The sequence below is a fragment of the Vigna angularis genome, chromosome 5 (genome assembly GCF_016808095.1).
Source record: "Vigna angularis cultivar LongXiaoDou No.4 chromosome 5, ASM1680809v1, whole genome shotgun sequence".
Classification (NCBI taxonomy): Eukaryota; Viridiplantae; Streptophyta; class Magnoliopsida; order Fabales; family Fabaceae; genus Vigna; species Vigna angularis.
The window spans coordinates 10,674,485-10,691,302 of NC_068974.1; the positions used below are offsets into that span (position 1 = coordinate 10,674,485).

The following is a 16,818-nucleotide window of genomic DNA, read 5'->3' on the forward strand; positions in this document are numbered from 1 at the left end:
AAAGCTCACGTCATGCACCAACCTTTCATTTGGTGAGTAAACAAAGAATGTTATTGCAGGGAAACGATATCTACTAACCTTCTTCTGGATAAGCTTATTGAGCTCTTCCTTAAGCTTCAAATAGCAATCAGCTAAATTAGGATCCATGAAGAAGTCAACATATCCATCTAACATTTTTAGATGCCCAGCCTAAACCCATGAGAGGGGAGAAGAAAGAAAGGATGATATTACTGTATTGAAATCCATAGAGATGGTCAACTGGAAGAAGCATGTGAATCAAATAACTAATCACCTGTATCCCATTACTTAGAACACCACCAAAAAGGATAAGTATTGAATCAGATACAGCAGTGGAATCACGGATGAAAACAGCATTGACCTTAACTTTCTCACCAAAAACCAACCATGGGTATGGGATGGTCTGGTAACGTGCATTCACAGAATTCTGGTCAAAATGATAAAACTAACCATCAGGAGAAAAAGAATACTATAGGGGCAGGGAAGGGTTTATCTCAAACCACATTCAAGAAGGAGACGTACTTGTTATTGTATGTAAAAACTGAAAACAAGACAATCTTTTCTTAAAAGCAACACTCAACAACAATTTAGATCGAGAATGGGCAAAACTTAGATATAACACCATAGGTAATATTCGTATTATTTTCCAATTAAATCTCCTTTTCATCTCAGTAATTATTACTGCCGATTTAAATATCTGAGATGAAGGCCTCAGTTACCAAGATGAAACTTTAATTTTAATTGGAGTCCAATATAGTACTCGTAACATAATATATCTAAGTTTCGTCAATTGCTTAAAGGATATTCAATTGAATATCAACCATTATACACAACATGAATTTATTCATTTAAGATGAAAGGAAAAATTTAAATTGGTCTGTCACTTACAGCATATAATAAAACCTGGCCATCATCCATTGTTTTAAATGACATGGATGTCTCCCTGTGCTGCACCGAGGAAGAATTAACTAAGTAAATAAACCAATAAAAGCTCAACTAGTAAGCCAGGTGAGGAATTTACTGTGGAGAAAAAAAAAAGAAATTATAAGAAACAAATAACTCACCACCACTGATGCTATGCCAGGAAAGAGTCCAGAACAAATGACAGCACGGACAAGAGACTGATTGTGACTCAATTTGTTAATCATGCTTGCATCAGCATCTACCAAGCCAGCATCTTTCAAGATGAAGCTAAACTGCTTCCGAAGTGAATGAATAGCCTGAAGAGTTTGGGCAGAGAGAAAATTTCTCCAGCAGTATTCATAAGACGATCCTTCTCTTTCTGCATCTTTCCATCCTTCATATGCTCGAACAAGAGCCATATGATCACTGTAATCTTTGGCAGAAAACCTAGACTTTGCTGTCCCTGCTAACTGAAAACAAAGGCAAAAGCTATACTTAGTTATTTTAAGTGTAAACGCAACCTTTCTGGTTAAAATAATAATGTGTGACAATAAGAAAAGCAATTGCCATATTACAGAAAAAATGAAATGGTTCAAAGACTAGCTAATATGGCCCACCTTATATCAAATTATTACTATTGTAGAACATGGGAATCACAACATTAGATACCAAGATGAAGGGGATATTAAATGTAGGGTGAGGTGATAACTAATGCAAATTAGATTATGCACAACCAACCAAAGAAAGAAATGTGCAAGTTCTAAGCTGAAAGTCCAAATTTAGTCCAACAACAGTAGTGAGCACCTTCTAATGCATCCCATAGTTAATTGTCACTATGTGAAGCAGACAACGCTCACTATGGTGTGGAGAAAAAAGAAGGGAAAGAGTAGAAGGAACTGAAGGTTCCTGTGAAGAATGAAGGGAATGTGATTGGTAATCAACCCAGGAAATGGCATTGTAACGACCTGCACAAGAAGCAGGTGGGCGGAAGGAAGTAGATTGCAAGAGAGCATGGAAGAAGGTTTGAGTACAAATTGGAAGGGAGGTAACTGAGTATTCAAAGAGCCTGTTACGTCTCTGTCTCCGACATTTATCTTTACCTCAGTGAATTTTTTTGTAGTATTTATTTTGCACATTATAAAGATATTATATGAATATCAATTCAGCAATAGGAAACCAGTGCAGGATGAGAATACGATTTACAGTAATCATTCGCAGTATTGGTTTCCAATTTACAGCACTCTTGTACCAGTTTCTGATCACTATGAAAGGAAAAATTTTATTCAGAAGGACAAGATTAATAAAAAGGTCTTTTCCCACTTGATGAAGTCAGCTACATGAAGTGCATGCACCATTAGACTCGGTTAAAAGTAGGATGAGAAGACATTTTAGTAATTTATTTTGTTAGAACAAACAAAAGAGACAGATAGGTTGAAACTATGTCTGAATACAGCACGGGTAAAGGTTTATGTAGATCTGTCGAATAAATACACATGAAGGGAGGGTAGACGATTTCCTCTAAATTACAGATAATATGCCTATAAACTATATTTATTACAATAATATATTGTATTTGCAGATTTTCAACATATTTATTTACAAATCTCAATGTCTTCACCATCACATTAGCACTATTCACAGATCTAACACTATTGCTGTCACATTAAATGCCTAAATATGAGATTATCCGTTTCCATTAAATGTTTGCTTAATCACATTCAGGGATATAGCATAAACATCATGTGTAGACCTAACAGCTTAAGCTTTTGGTATTTTGGTTCACGAAATATTGAAGCAAAAGTTTGTATTCATCGTTTAGCTACATAGCCAAAGTCATATAAATGCAAAGGTTATTAGAATCAATTCTGCACAAAAGGTAATCAGCTGACTTACATCCCTCTTGTCTTGGGGCAAAAGGAAAGGATCCCTGACACTAAGGCCAGCTACAATTGTAAGAACAGGATCAAAGCATCGAAATATAGCTCCCATTATTAACATTTTGCCCAGCTTGGGATCTACAGGAAGTATAGAGAGAAAACTCCCTGATTGAAAGAAAATGGAAACAAAAGAATTACTTATAACCATCAAACATATTCATAGGCACATGAGAAACCAAGAAAATAGGATAGAAAAAATAGACTCACCGAGATTTGTAAGATTTTCTTTTTCATCCAGTGCTCCAATCATCTTTAGAAAGTCAATAGCATTTTGAACCTGTTCCATTAAATGGTAAAACATGGTATCTTTACTTACAGACTAATCAATCACTAGGCCTCAAATATGTACACACATGTGTATGTACGCAAACTGCAGGAAATTACAGAATGGGTTGATGCGCTCTTTGCTTTTGCCCAAGTTCAAAAACAGTCAGAAAATGTAATTTGACTTAGTTAACAAATAGAACACATAATTCAACATTTTAATATGCAATTTCTCAACACCATTCGTGTTACGTATCCGAGTAGGAGACGTAACTATCCACGATCACAATAGATAAAAAGAACAACGAACAAATGATAATTAACGAATGATTTCTTTTATTGATGGTAATATCTAAATAAACAAAAGTAAACAAGGGTAACTGGGAGCATAACCTCCCTCACAGGAGCATAGTCGCCTGTCACAATAATCAAAAGCATGCCCTAAACAATAGCATCTAGCTTTATTTATATTAAATATTTCCCTAGAATATAATTCTATTTACTATATTAACTTATACTGAATATTTCCCTAGGATATAATTCCATTTACTATAATTAACTTATACTGAATATTTCCCTAACTTGTACTGAATATTTTCCTAGGATATGGCCCTATTTACTATAATTATTTCCTGGCCATCCTAACTGTTGTCCGAGTTAGGATAGTCACTCTTCAACCGATCGGCTCTAGCTCTTCACCGCCTTCCATTCGGCTTACTTCCCCCTGTATCCTACCGTTCGGCTCCAACTCTTCACCACCTTCCACCGTTCGGCTTGCTTCCCCCTACCTCCTACCGCTCGGCTCCAGCTCTTCACCGCCTTCCATCGTTCGGCTTGCTTCCCTTTGCCTCCTACCGTTCGACTCCCCTGCCTTCTATCCTATCACCCAGTATCCTATCAATTCGACATTTTAATATTCAATTTTTCAACACCATAACACCTTTCAAACATTAATAAGTGCCTATCTCCAAGCCAATAGCATTATTTTCATACTGGAAAACAGAGGTTTGAAGTTGAATTGTTGTCATCTAAATTCAGTATATTTTAAAAATGTTCTGTTCCGATCAATAATTCAAATTTTCAATTTGGGTAAGGTAATTTAATTTCTACTTTATCTAATATATATATATATATATATATATATATATATATGTGTGTGTGTGTGTGTGTGTGTGTGTGTGTGTGCAAGAACCCAGAAAATAGCCAGTTAAGAGTAGATAGATGTATTAAAGTAATAAGACCGAGCATTTGTGTTAAAATAAGCCAACCGTATAAATAGAAATTTAAAACACTCGATTCATTATCTAAATACTTTCTATCTCTCTAAAAACACTATTCTCTACTCTTCCTCTCCCTTCTCTCTAAATTTTCTCACTGGAGATTCATCTAATCAACGATCAGAAGCTTCCTAAACGATCCAGACGTCAAGAGCTTCCTATCCCACCGATCAATTTCGTGTTTAGAGCTGGTAAGTTTCATTTCCCTTGAGTCTTGTGAAATTCTGAAACTTTTAGCACATGCAAGCAACATTTCGGTTTGCATGTGTTCATCAGCTTTCTCTCCTCAATTCTGACTACGTTCTTAGCCCTTTGGTTGGTCTCTTCTCAAAAATCTGTGAGCTATAGGTGTTCTTAAGATTTTCTGGTGTTGTGAGCAAATTTTCTAGAAGGATAGAAGTTGTTCAGTTCAGCTAAGAGGTAAGGGAAGCTAGTTAATTTAATTAAGATTTTCTATATATGAAATTTACTGTTTGGATGGTTGCATGTGTGTAATTTGAATGTTTGATTGAAATTGTGAATGCGAGAACCTATGAATGGTTTGGAGTTCTCTGCATAATGTTCGGTTTGTTCTGGTTTTGAGGAAGTGAGTAGGTGAAAATGAGAGTTTGGGGTTAAGAGTGAATTTGGTCAGTTGGAAGAGTCTGAGCAAGTATAACTGAACCTATTAGAACCCTTAAGTCTCTATAAAATGTGTAAAAAGTAGGAAAATGGGTTTTGGGTCATTGAGTTGTTGATTATGCAGAATTTGGAGTGAAATTTGGTATGGGACTCTTTGGAATGATGTTAGGAAGATTTAGGTACCCTTGGATAGGTGTAAATTGGTATATGATTCATGTATGGAAGATTAGAAGTTGGGAAAAATGTTTAGTTTTGGTAAAGTCTAGTGTGTTCATCATTCTGCAGAAGTTCTGCAGAATTATGCAGAAAGCTGAGCATGCGTTGTTGACCGCTCGGCCATGCGTTGATTGGCCACTCGGCCATGTTTAGGTACTCGATCATTAACTGGGTTCGGTCTCTTTAGAGTCATACCAATTCATGACCGTTCGGTCTTAGGTGGGTGGGTGGTCTCTTAGTAGTGCTCGATCTTGTACTAGCACTCGAACTCTTAGTAGTGCTCGGTCTTGTACTAGCACTCGGTCTCTTAGTAGTGATCGGTCTTGTACTAGCACTCGGTCTCTTAGTAGTGCTCGGTCTTGTACTAGCACTCAGTCTTGTACTAGCACTCGGTCTCTTAGTGCTCGGTCTTGTACTAGCACACGGTCTCTTAGTAGTGCTCGGTCTTGTACTAGTACTCGGTCTCTTAGTAGTGCTCGGTCTTGTACTAGCATTCGATCTCTTAGTAGTGTTCGGTCTCACAGTAGTATTCGGCCTTACTAATTGGGTTAGGTCTTAACTATGCCCGGCCTCCGAGGAGCCTTACCGTTAATGACCGTTCGGTTTTGTACTATTGATCGGTTTTACACTGATGTTCGGTCTTGTACCAGCGTTTGGTCTAGTTTTAGTAATCGGCCTTGTCCTAATGTTCGGTATGACCTAAGTACTCGGTCTTACCCGGTGTTTGGCAGTGTTCTAGCATTCGGTCCTGAACTGAGTTCGGCCTATGCTTAGGCTTGACTGGTCATTGACCGTTCGGTCGTACTCAGGGGTTGTGCTGTTGCCTGTTCGGTCTTCTACTACAAAATGTTATTCGGTCTTTAAATGTTGATTTCCCTGTTTGGCTTTGATTGCTTATTATAGTTGCCTTGATCTACTATGTATGAGAAATTGTATTAATATTCAAATAAGGTATGATGTTCCAACTAGTATGAAAGAGAATTCCAAGGAGGAATGTGTCAGTGATTGGTTATCAAGGTGGTGGTAAAGTATAAATATGGACAGCCAAATCCACGATGTTCATCCTGACATTCTAATGATTACCAATTCTCATGTAGAGATGGGTAAGTCATGTCGTGAGAATAGTAGGAGGCCCTAGCCTAGCGGGGGTCCTACGGTGAGTGATAACGGGCTAACCTCGCGTGGCAGCTGATGGGTTTCCAGTTACTACACCCACGGGTGCACGAACGGCCTCAAGCTACATATTCATACTAGTCCGGATAGTCAAGTTAAAATGGTCGGTCAATATATGTTTATATGTTTTACACATGTTGTATGAGTATCCTAGTTGCTTGTTTGAATTGTATTTCCACATGAATATTAAATTACACTAGCTTACCCTTGTTTTTCTGTGGTATGTCTTTGTATGTTGCTTTCTCTTTTGCAATGATCACCTAATGGTGTGAGCTTATGGATGCAATCTTTAAATTGTCGCGCGGGAGTTTGGGAGTGAAGCTTGCAATTTAGGTTGAACTTTTATTCTTCAGGTGAAGAATTTTTGTTCATAGTAAATCTGTAGTTTTTGTTATATCATTATCCATGTAATGTTCTTTTTAGTAATTTTATATTACTAAATTGTGATGTTACAATATACATATATATATATATATATGTATGTATACATATATATATATATATATATACACATATATATATATACACATATATATATATATATATAAATACATATATATATCCTTATATATATACATATATATATATATACATATATATATATATATATACATATATATACATACATATATATACATACATATATATATATAGAGAGAGAGAGAGAGATGTATGTGTATGTATTAGGGGTTGAAGGTATATGAGAGAAAAATGTATAGGAAAGAAGGAGAACACAGAACGGTGGAAGGAGGAAGACCAGAGTCGATCGGTTGAAGAGTGACTATCCTAATTGGGACAGCAGTTAGGATAGGTGGGAAATATATAGTAATTATAGTAAATAAGGCTATATACTAGGAAAATATTGTTAATTACGGTAATCCTAACGAAATATTGTTAATTACAGTAATTAGAGCAGTATCTCAGGGAAATATTGTTAATTACGGTAATTAGAGCATTATCCTTGAGAAATATTGTTAATTACAGAAATTAAAGCAGTATCCTAGGGAAATATTCAGTATAAGTTAATTACAGCAACTAGAAATATATCCTAGGAAAATAATAATTATAAATAAAGTCGTAACGCTATGGTTGAGGGCAGGCTTTTGATCATTGAGTTTTGTAAAAGAGGTTATGCTCCCAAGTGATTGAAGGAGGTTATGCTCCCAAGTGATTGAAGGAGGTTATGCTCCCAAGTGATTGAAGGAGGTTATGCTCCCAGTTATTGTTTGTTTTCTTTCAGTTATTTCTTTCAATAAAGGAGATTCGTTCATCTATTATTTATTGCTCATTGTTCTATGCTTGTGAGAGTGTGTGAGGGTTCATTTTGGTTACGTTTCCCACTTCGATACGTAACAATTGGTCCGACCTGCAAGATCGATAGAAAGGAGTGAGAGGCCAGTCGGTTTGACAGATAGAAGTGAAAGACATCATGGAGGGAAGATTGAATACGGTGGAAGTGAAACTGGAGCACGTGGGGCTGAGACAGGAGAGCATGCAACTGTCCATAGGAGGGGTGGAGACGGAGGTAGCGGCAATCTGCAAGGATTTGCAAGAGCTGATGAGGATGATGGGAGGACGAGCCCGTCATCTAGATGGGAATTTGGAAGGAAGCCAGGGATCTGTTGACAGAAAGATGAATGAAGAGGAGGTTGAGAGAGATGGGGGACCGAACGGTGGACACCAGGAGGAATCGCTGAATTGGAGAAAAAGGGTTGAGTTACCCATTTTTAAAGGAATTGATCCGTTGAATTAGATCAATAGAGCGGATAAACTCTGAGTTACAAGGGGTGTCCGTGGAAGAAAAGTTGGAGGGAAGGCGGGGAACCGAACGTGGACAGGATTGAAGGAGGCAATGGTGGTACGGTTCGGAGGTACAAATCGGGGATCAGTCTTCGAAAGACTAGCGGCTATTAAGCAATCAGGTGCAGTGGAAGGATACATCCAAGAGTTCGAAATCCTGGTGGGCCAGACACAGGGAGTGGCCAAAGAACAGCTGATGGGATACTTCATGGCGAGTTTACAGGAGGGAGTTCGGAATCAAGTACGACTGCTTGATCCGCAGGAGTTGATGATAGCAATGAGAATGGCAAAAGACGTGGAGGAGATCCAAGGGGGCGCAAAGGTGGGGAGCGGAAGTATGAGAAGGAATCAACCTTGGGGGAGACCGAAAGGTTTGAGAACGCGACTGGAGCCCAATCAACCTAACCAGAATCGAACGGGGTTTTCTGTAGGAAGCCGAGCGAGATCCACAAAGAACAGGAGTTCAATAGGACGAGAAGGAACACACAGAAGTGGGATAGGATGATCTGCCACCAACAACAGGGAAAGAAACATGAGGAATCTACCTTATGCAGAATATCTGAAACAGAGGGAAGAAGGAAGGTGCTACAGGTGTGGGGGACCGTTCGATCCAAGCCACCAATGTCTGGAAAGGAGCCTTCGAATGGTTATATTGGCAGAAGATGAGGAAGAAAACGAAGAAGCGGAGACCGAACTTGATCAAATGCAGATGGAGCTGTCAGCCTTCTCGGTTGAAGGCCTTACCCAGCCCAGAACGATGAAATTGCAGGGACAGATAGGAGAAAAACAGGTGTTGATTCTAGTGGAAAATAAGACTAATTTATTATTCTCAATCATAAAAAATATATTCTGATACTCTCTATTTGTAATAATCTAATTCTCCTAAAAAGGTAAATAGGGAAACTAGGAAAGTAAAATAAATTAAAAGATTATATATCTATTTCCTCTAATTAGGAAGATTCTAAAGATATTATCTCAAATTATAACACTCCCTTTCAAGCTGGATCATACAAGATTGTATAAACCAAGCTTGGAATAGTCAAACTCAATTGTAGAGAACGTCAATAAACCAAACTGGACAGCAATGGACAAAAGCGAACTAGCACAATACTTCAACTTAGACAGTAATGGACGAGGGCGAACTAGCACCATGAAACTTCAACTTGGACAGCAATGGACGAGGGCAAATTTCCATCAAAAATGGATGATGACTTGCAGCCGCAAACGAACTACAAGAACAAATCAAGGGCCTCCAGTGACGAACAGCAACAAATTGCAGGGACTGGATTGCCATCAATAGTGGCGAACAACAACAAAACTTCAAGAACATGATTTCTATGAGTAACATATGGGAGGCCTTCAAAGGCTAACAGCCACAAACTTGTAGGGACTTAACCACCCTGAACAACAATGAACTTTTAGGGACTAATTGCCCTAACATCAACTAACCTTTAGGGACTTAACTGCCCTAACAACAACGAACCTGCAAGGACTTCACTGTCCTAACCTTTAGGGACTTAATTGCCCTGACAACAACGAACCATCAAGGACTTCACTGTCCTAACCTTTAGGGACTTAACTGCCCTAACAACAATGAGCCTTCAAGGACTTTACTGTCTTAAACAGCAACAAACCTGCAGGAACTGAACTGCCCTGCAGCAGCTAATAGCAACAAACCTGTAGGGACTTAACCACCCTACAGCGACTGAAACTTTTCTTCCCCTCACAATTGAACGGCATATGCATGTCAATGACAGAACGTGAAGGTGGAAGAACTTGTGAGAACCGATCCGTATTTGGGGACAAATCTAAAACCCCTAACATCGAACGAGCCAAATCAGTGGGTGGTCTCATAGAACAACTTTCAGTGAGCTGTTACAACAAGGCATTAGAACAACTCTCAGTGAGCTATTACAACAAGGCATTGGCAGAAACCAAAAACACCAAAGATTGGGGGACTTATGATGGCATCAAAAGGCCAAAGACAGGTTGGAGGTCCAAAGTTCTCTGTTGGACTACTCTTAAATGGTGATACTTAACACTGTATTACAAGAAGTACGGGCTAAACTCTAGCCCAAGAAGGAAGTTCTCTGTAGGGGCTGAAAAATATTTCCCCTCACGAAAAACAGAGGAAACGACGGCTAGTGCACTTCATGAGGCACTCTTAATCTTGACCAAAGAAAATGTGGCAGCTTATTGAGGCGGCAGCGACAAATTGCAGAGGTTACAACAACTGACTGCGCCGGCGCTGACTATGCCGGCGCTGACTATGGTAGCAGCGGAACAAAGCACTGTTGCTTGAGAAACAGAAATGAAGTGAGAACCCATTGGTGATAACAAAACCCATTGGTGGTGACAGAAAACCAGAACACAGAAACGAGACCGGCAATGCGAAAGCGTGTGGCGAGAAGACAAAGATATTGTTAAGACAACGAAAATGATACCAATGGTTGCTACGGAGGGTCGGAACAGAGAGTGGAAGCTCCATCGAAGACCGAATGGTGGAAGGAGGAAGACCAAGCCGAACGGTGGAAAGCGGGGAGAGGCCAGACCAAACGGTGGAAGGAGGAAGACCAAAGTCGATCGGTTGAAGAGTGACTCTCCTAAATGGGACAGTAGTTAGGATATGCGAGAAATATATAGTAATTATAGTAAATAAAGCTATATCCTAGGAAAATATTGTTAATTATGGTAATCCTAAGGAAATATTGTTAATTATGGTAATTAGAGCAGTATCCCAAGGAAATATTGTTAATTACGGTAATTAGAGCAGTATTCCAGGGAAATATTGTTAATTACAGTAATTAGAAATATATCCTAGGAAAATAATAATTATAAATAAAGCCCTAACGCTATGGTTGAGGGTAGGCTTTTGATCATTGAGTTTTATAAAGGAGGTTATATTCCCAAGTGATTGAAGGAGGTTATGCTCCCACTTATTCTTTGTTTTCTTTCAGTTATTTCTTTCAATAAAGGACATTGGTTCATCTATTATCTATTGCTCATTGTACTATGCTTGTGAGAGTGTGTGAGGGTTCGTTTTGGTTACGTTTCCCACTTCGATACGTAACAGTATGTATGTAAATAATACATGACAAAGATCAAATAAAACCACCTATAAAAAGTATTTTTTTTTTTGCTTTTATAATATGTCCTTGAATCATAATTACATATTACCTTGATTGTGTGTGCTATACTTCAGAAAAAAAGAACACTAAAATGGTAATCAATAAGTTCGTATTTGGATATGTGCTAAGAATTATATATTATAAACTATACCAATTTTGACAGATATAAATAAAGTATCAAATATATTTAGACTAATACATTTTTTTTTGTAGATATGATCTAACTATAAGTAACTTTCAACCCAAAACTAAGTTTAGAAATTAATTATCTAACATGTTATTAAAAAGGTCAGTAGTGTAACTTAAACTGGTCTCATTTTATCCCTCCTCTATATTTTATATAGAGTCGTCAAAATGGGTTGAAACTCGTGAGCCAACCCAGCTCACCACGAGTTTGAGCCGGGTTGGGTTGGAAAAAAATATCAAATTTTTTATGCGAGCCAATTTTGACCCGGCTCACTAAGAACCCGGCTCACATGGGTTGAACCCGTGGTGGGTTGGATTGGCTCACCAACCCACTTATTTTTTTTTAATTAAATCAAATTAATTAAATTAATTATTTAAATTCTATTTTTTTTATTAAAATTAAATTAATTAAATTAATTATTCAAAATGTATAACTTTTACTTAGTAATATATAGTTTTTTCACAAGTTCTCCTCTGCAAATAAAACCCTAAGTTCCCCTACCCTTACGCTCCCTTCACTCGACGCAGCCTTTCCCCTTAGTGCAGCAAAAAATTCGTTTTAGCAGAGCCGTGCAGCAGACTCTCTCCTTCCCCTTCGTGAAACCCTTGTTGTCCTCTCAAATATCTCAGGTAAGAAACGATTTATATTTTTATAGCTTTCAAATTTCGTTTGCTCATGTTTTTGTCATAATAAAGTGTAATGTGAGTGGTGCTTTATTTTGAGAGTGAACCGTGTATTGATTCCAGGAGCTTAGTGCTTGAGATATTTTGATTTTGGAGCAATGATAACCCTACGGTCATTGCAGTCCAGTCCTAAGTCTAGAAGGTCACGATTTCATTTTTTATTTGGTTTCATTCTTTGAATGAAATATCCTCCCTGCCATTTCTTACGTAAGACCCCTCCATCATGCATAAAAAAATGAAACAATAAAACCCTTTTGCCCCCACACATCCAATCAACTACCAAATAATCATTACTGGCCCCACATGAATATTTCTTTTCCTTTTCTCATTCCAAACCCGCAGACCCCTAAACTAAGGGTTTTTAAACCCTTTTGTTTCTTTACCTATTTGATCATTGAATTTAATGTGGAATAAATTGTTGTTTAAAAATATTGTGTGTATCTTTTGTTGTGATCATTATATTAATAATATTGTATAATTATTACAGAACAAAATGAAATCTAAAACAGTAAATGATGAAAGTGTTCATGATCATTTGAAAGATGGTTTGCCACCTAACATAGAAGACATTGAGAATGAGGATAAAGATTTTGATAGAGAAACTAAGAGACCTAGGTTAAGTACTTCAAAAGTTTGGGATCATTTTACGAAAATTGGTATTAAAGATGGTAAAGAAAAGGCAAAATGCAATGCATGTGGAACAGAGTATGTTGCTGGTGGTATGAAAATAGGGACCTCAACAATGTTGTGTCATTTGTCAAAGTGTTCGGTCCTAAAGAAATTAAAAGACAATGACATAGGGAAAATGATAATTGATCATGCTGGAAAATTAAGATCTAAAGAAATTGACCAAAAAGTTGTAGATGACCTTATTTCAATGGCTATTATTCAACATGGACTTCCATATAATTTTGTTGAATATAAATGGATTAAAGAATTACTTCTATATCTAAATCCAGAAGTAAGAGTTCCAAGTAGGAATACAGTTGTGTCTAATATTTCAAAGAAATTTCATGAACACAAAGAGAGGGTTAAACTTGCGATGTGTAAATCTCATAGTAGAATTTGTTTGACATCTGATTGTTGGACTTCTATAAATCAAGAAGGGTTTATTTGTTTGACTGCTCATTTTGTTGATGCTAGTTGGAGGTTGAATAGTAAGATTATTGCCTTTTGTAAAATGGAACCTCCACATACAGGTCATGATTTGGCACAAAAAATATTTGCTCTCTTGCTTGATTGGGAAATAGATAGGAAGATTTTTTCTATTACACTCGACAATGCTAGTGCCAATGAGGTGTTGCAAAATAATTTGAGTGAGCAATTGAAATTGCAAAATAGTTTGATATGTAATGGTGATTACTTTCATATAAGGTGTAGTGCACATGTCTTGAATATTATTGTGCAAGAGGGATTAAAGGTGACTTCTCATGCTTTGCAAAAGATTAGAGAGAGCATAAAATATGTGAGAGGATCAGAGGCAAGAAAAATTGCATTTAAAGAATGTGTTATGCAAGTAAGGGGTATTGATACCAAAGTAGGTTTGAAAATGGATGTTCCTACTAGATGGAATTCTACCTATCTTATGCTTGAGAGTGCAATTCGATATCGACGTGCCTTTGGAAGTTTGGCTATCCGTGATAGAAATTATTTTCATTGTCCGTCAAATGATGAGTGGAAAAAGGCTGAAAAAATGTGTGAGTTCTTGAAGCCGTTTTATGTAATGACTAATTTGATTTCAGGTTCTTCTTATCCAACTTCTAATAGTTACTTCATGCAAGTTTGGAAAATTGAATGTTTGTTACGAGAAAATGTAAAAAGTGATGATATGACGATTAAAGATATGTCATTGAGTATGATGAACAAGTTTAGTAAGTATTGGGATCAATATTGTGACATTTTTGCTATTGGGGCTATTCTTGATCCACGGATGAAGTTTGAAGTCATTCGATTTTGTTATAGAAAGATTAATCCTTCTACTTGTGAAGAAAAAATTAATGTTTTAAAGGATAACATGTATCAGTTGTTTGAAGAATATGTCAAATTAAATTCAAATGAGTCAAATACTTCAAGTTCTCAAGTTGCTCCTCCAACACAACAACCTTCTTTTACTAATGATAGTGATGGATGCATTTGATGTAAGTCTTTAATTCTTATATTTGCTTTATTTTATTATGTAAATTTTATTTATTACTTGTGACTAATGACATATTAACTTTGTTTGATGTCTTAGGAATATGTTGATTATTTGAGCCAACATGTTAATGACACTGGAAGGTCTGAATTAGATCTTTATTTAGATGAAGGGAATCTTGATCCAAAGTTTTTTGATAAGTTGGATGTATTAAGTTATTGGAGGGATCGTCAAGATCGTTATCTAAACTTGTCTAAGATGGCTTATGATGTTCTTAGCATTCCAATCACTACAGTTGCTAGTGAGTCTGCCTTTAGTCTTGGTTCTCGTGTGCTATCCAAATATCGTTCATCCATTCTTCCAGAGAATGTTGAGGCACTTATTTTAACTCAAAACTGGTTGCATGGTTTTGAACTAACAGGTAACATTATTGTTATTCTCATATGTCTTTAATTATTTATTACTTTGTGTTTCAATATTATTAGTTAACACTATTTTTTATTGTATTGTAGATGGAGATAAAGAAGAAGATGCTTCAAGAGAGCATAATCCTATGGATTTATTCATTCAGGACTCAAATTTAATAGATGGATAATATTATAGATTGGATAATTCAGGAATATATCATTTGTTTTATCTTGTTTTTAGATCTATCTACAAGCATGACAGTTTTATCTTGTGTTATATATTTTTGTTAATGGATATATGTAATTACGTATGTCTCATTAAACTAAATTGGCAAAATTTTATGCTTGATAGCTTAAAATATATATAACAATATATTTCTTTTGTTTCATTTTCTTTTATATTAATTGATCATATTATTATTGTTTCAATTTGATCGATCAAAGTAACATGTTATAAGAATCTCGGAAGAAGAGAGTGAAAAAGAAGTTAATTAAGTGAGCCAATGAGCCAACCCGTTTAACCCACCAACCCGTGGTGGGTCGGGTCGGGTTCGAATTTTTTCAGATCGCTAATAAATGAGTCGGGTTGGGTTGGCTCACTAAGTGACCAACCCGTGGTGGGTCGGGTTGGGTCGGGTCGAGTTACCCGTTTTGACAGCTCTAATTTTATATATGCGTACGTATATGGGTTAAGATCCCTTTACACCATGTGTAAAAGTTAGTTAAATTACACCTTTAAAAACCTTTTTATGGAAAGCAAATTTAATTAATCCAACAATTGAATTTCATATTATAATTAATTATAGCATGCATAGACAATTTCAAATTATTTACTAATTTATCGCGTCACTTAATTTTAACAAATAATATGATACTGAAATATATAAATACTCATTATTGGTTAACATATCTAATTAAAATTGTTGAGTATGATTTTAATTCTTGAACTTTGATGCAAAATTGGAATTTGTTCATGTCTGAAATTTTTATACATTTTAGTTCTTAAATGTGTTTCCCATCTAACATTGAAGCGAGATCATGTCAAACGGTGTAACTAACTTAAATGCTATCATAAAACATGTTTGATATGTCAAAAAAATTTAACATAATTGGGTTAAAAAAAGGACTATATTCATTCATTTTTTAAATTTGAGGACCAAAATATATCAAAGTTTTGAACAGGGACAACTTCCAATTTCACGTCAAAAACCAGAAACTAAAAACATACTTAACCAAAATTAAAATTGTGTGAAAACTTTTAAACATGATCTTTAAGATAATATCATGAAATTCCACAATTAGATTGGTTAAATTTGCATTGTATAAAAACTTAGTGAAGGTGTAATTTAACTAACTTTTACACATGATTTAAACAACCTCAAAGGAGTTGACATATGAGAGGATATTAAGAAAGAGTAATAAATGTAAGAGAAAAAAGAATACAGATACTTTCAAATCATACTTTTTAGGTAGAATTTGAAATTGTATAATTTTATGTAATGAAATTACTCTTTTAAACTTCTAGAATTTTAATTTCTCTTAAAATTCCCTGTCCCAACAATATATTTAGACGTTAAGCATTTTAAATTATCTATAAAAATGGATTATCCTCTACAAATTTATAAGATTTACTTTGATTTATTTAATACAAATATACATTATAACTAAAGAGCAATGGCACTTACAGTTCGTGGCTCCGGTGCCTGTAAAGCTGCTGATAAGAACTCTCCAATGCTCTCAACCTGCAAACTTTTTATTTGCAAGCAAAGAGAGTTCAAAGGTGTTCTCAGTAGTTCAGGAAGTTGATATTCAGAAAAGGCTTCATAAACACATTTGGGGTAAAGGTGGTAGCATTCTCCTGGCTGCACACGACCAGCCCTACCCCTTCTCTGCAACCAAAGAGGAAAACAAAAAATAGCACAATTAGTTGCATGTTTGACTGTTAGCAAAAACAATAATGATTATGAACATGCAGCTTAAAAAGCATTCCCAACTTTCAGAATTTAAAAGACAAATGACAAGAAAAAGGATGAATCTTGCAACCAGCAAAAATATAGTAAAGCAAAAATA

At 36.1% G+C, this 16,818-nt stretch overlaps 1 protein-coding gene across 1 annotated transcript in view; it reads right to left on the bottom strand.

The window, feature by feature from the left end:
* Positions 1-16,818, bottom strand: part of LOC108340342 (DExH-box ATP-dependent RNA helicase DExH3) — a 29,517-nt gene that overhangs the window by 1,015 nt on the left and 11,684 nt on the right. The window contains exons 12-18 of the mRNA XM_017577643.2: positions 16,434-16,637; positions 3,066-3,135; positions 2,815-2,963; positions 1,083-1,391; positions 907-966; positions 293-445; positions 79-189 (exon numbers count right to left, since the gene is read on the bottom strand). Of these exons, the coding sequence (XP_017433132.1) occupies positions 79-189; positions 293-445; positions 907-966; positions 1,083-1,391; positions 2,815-2,963; positions 3,066-3,135; positions 16,434-16,637 (1,056 nt within the window). The remainder of the gene's footprint in view (positions 1-78; positions 190-292; positions 446-906; positions 967-1,082; positions 1,392-2,814; positions 2,964-3,065; positions 3,136-16,433; positions 16,638-16,818) is intronic.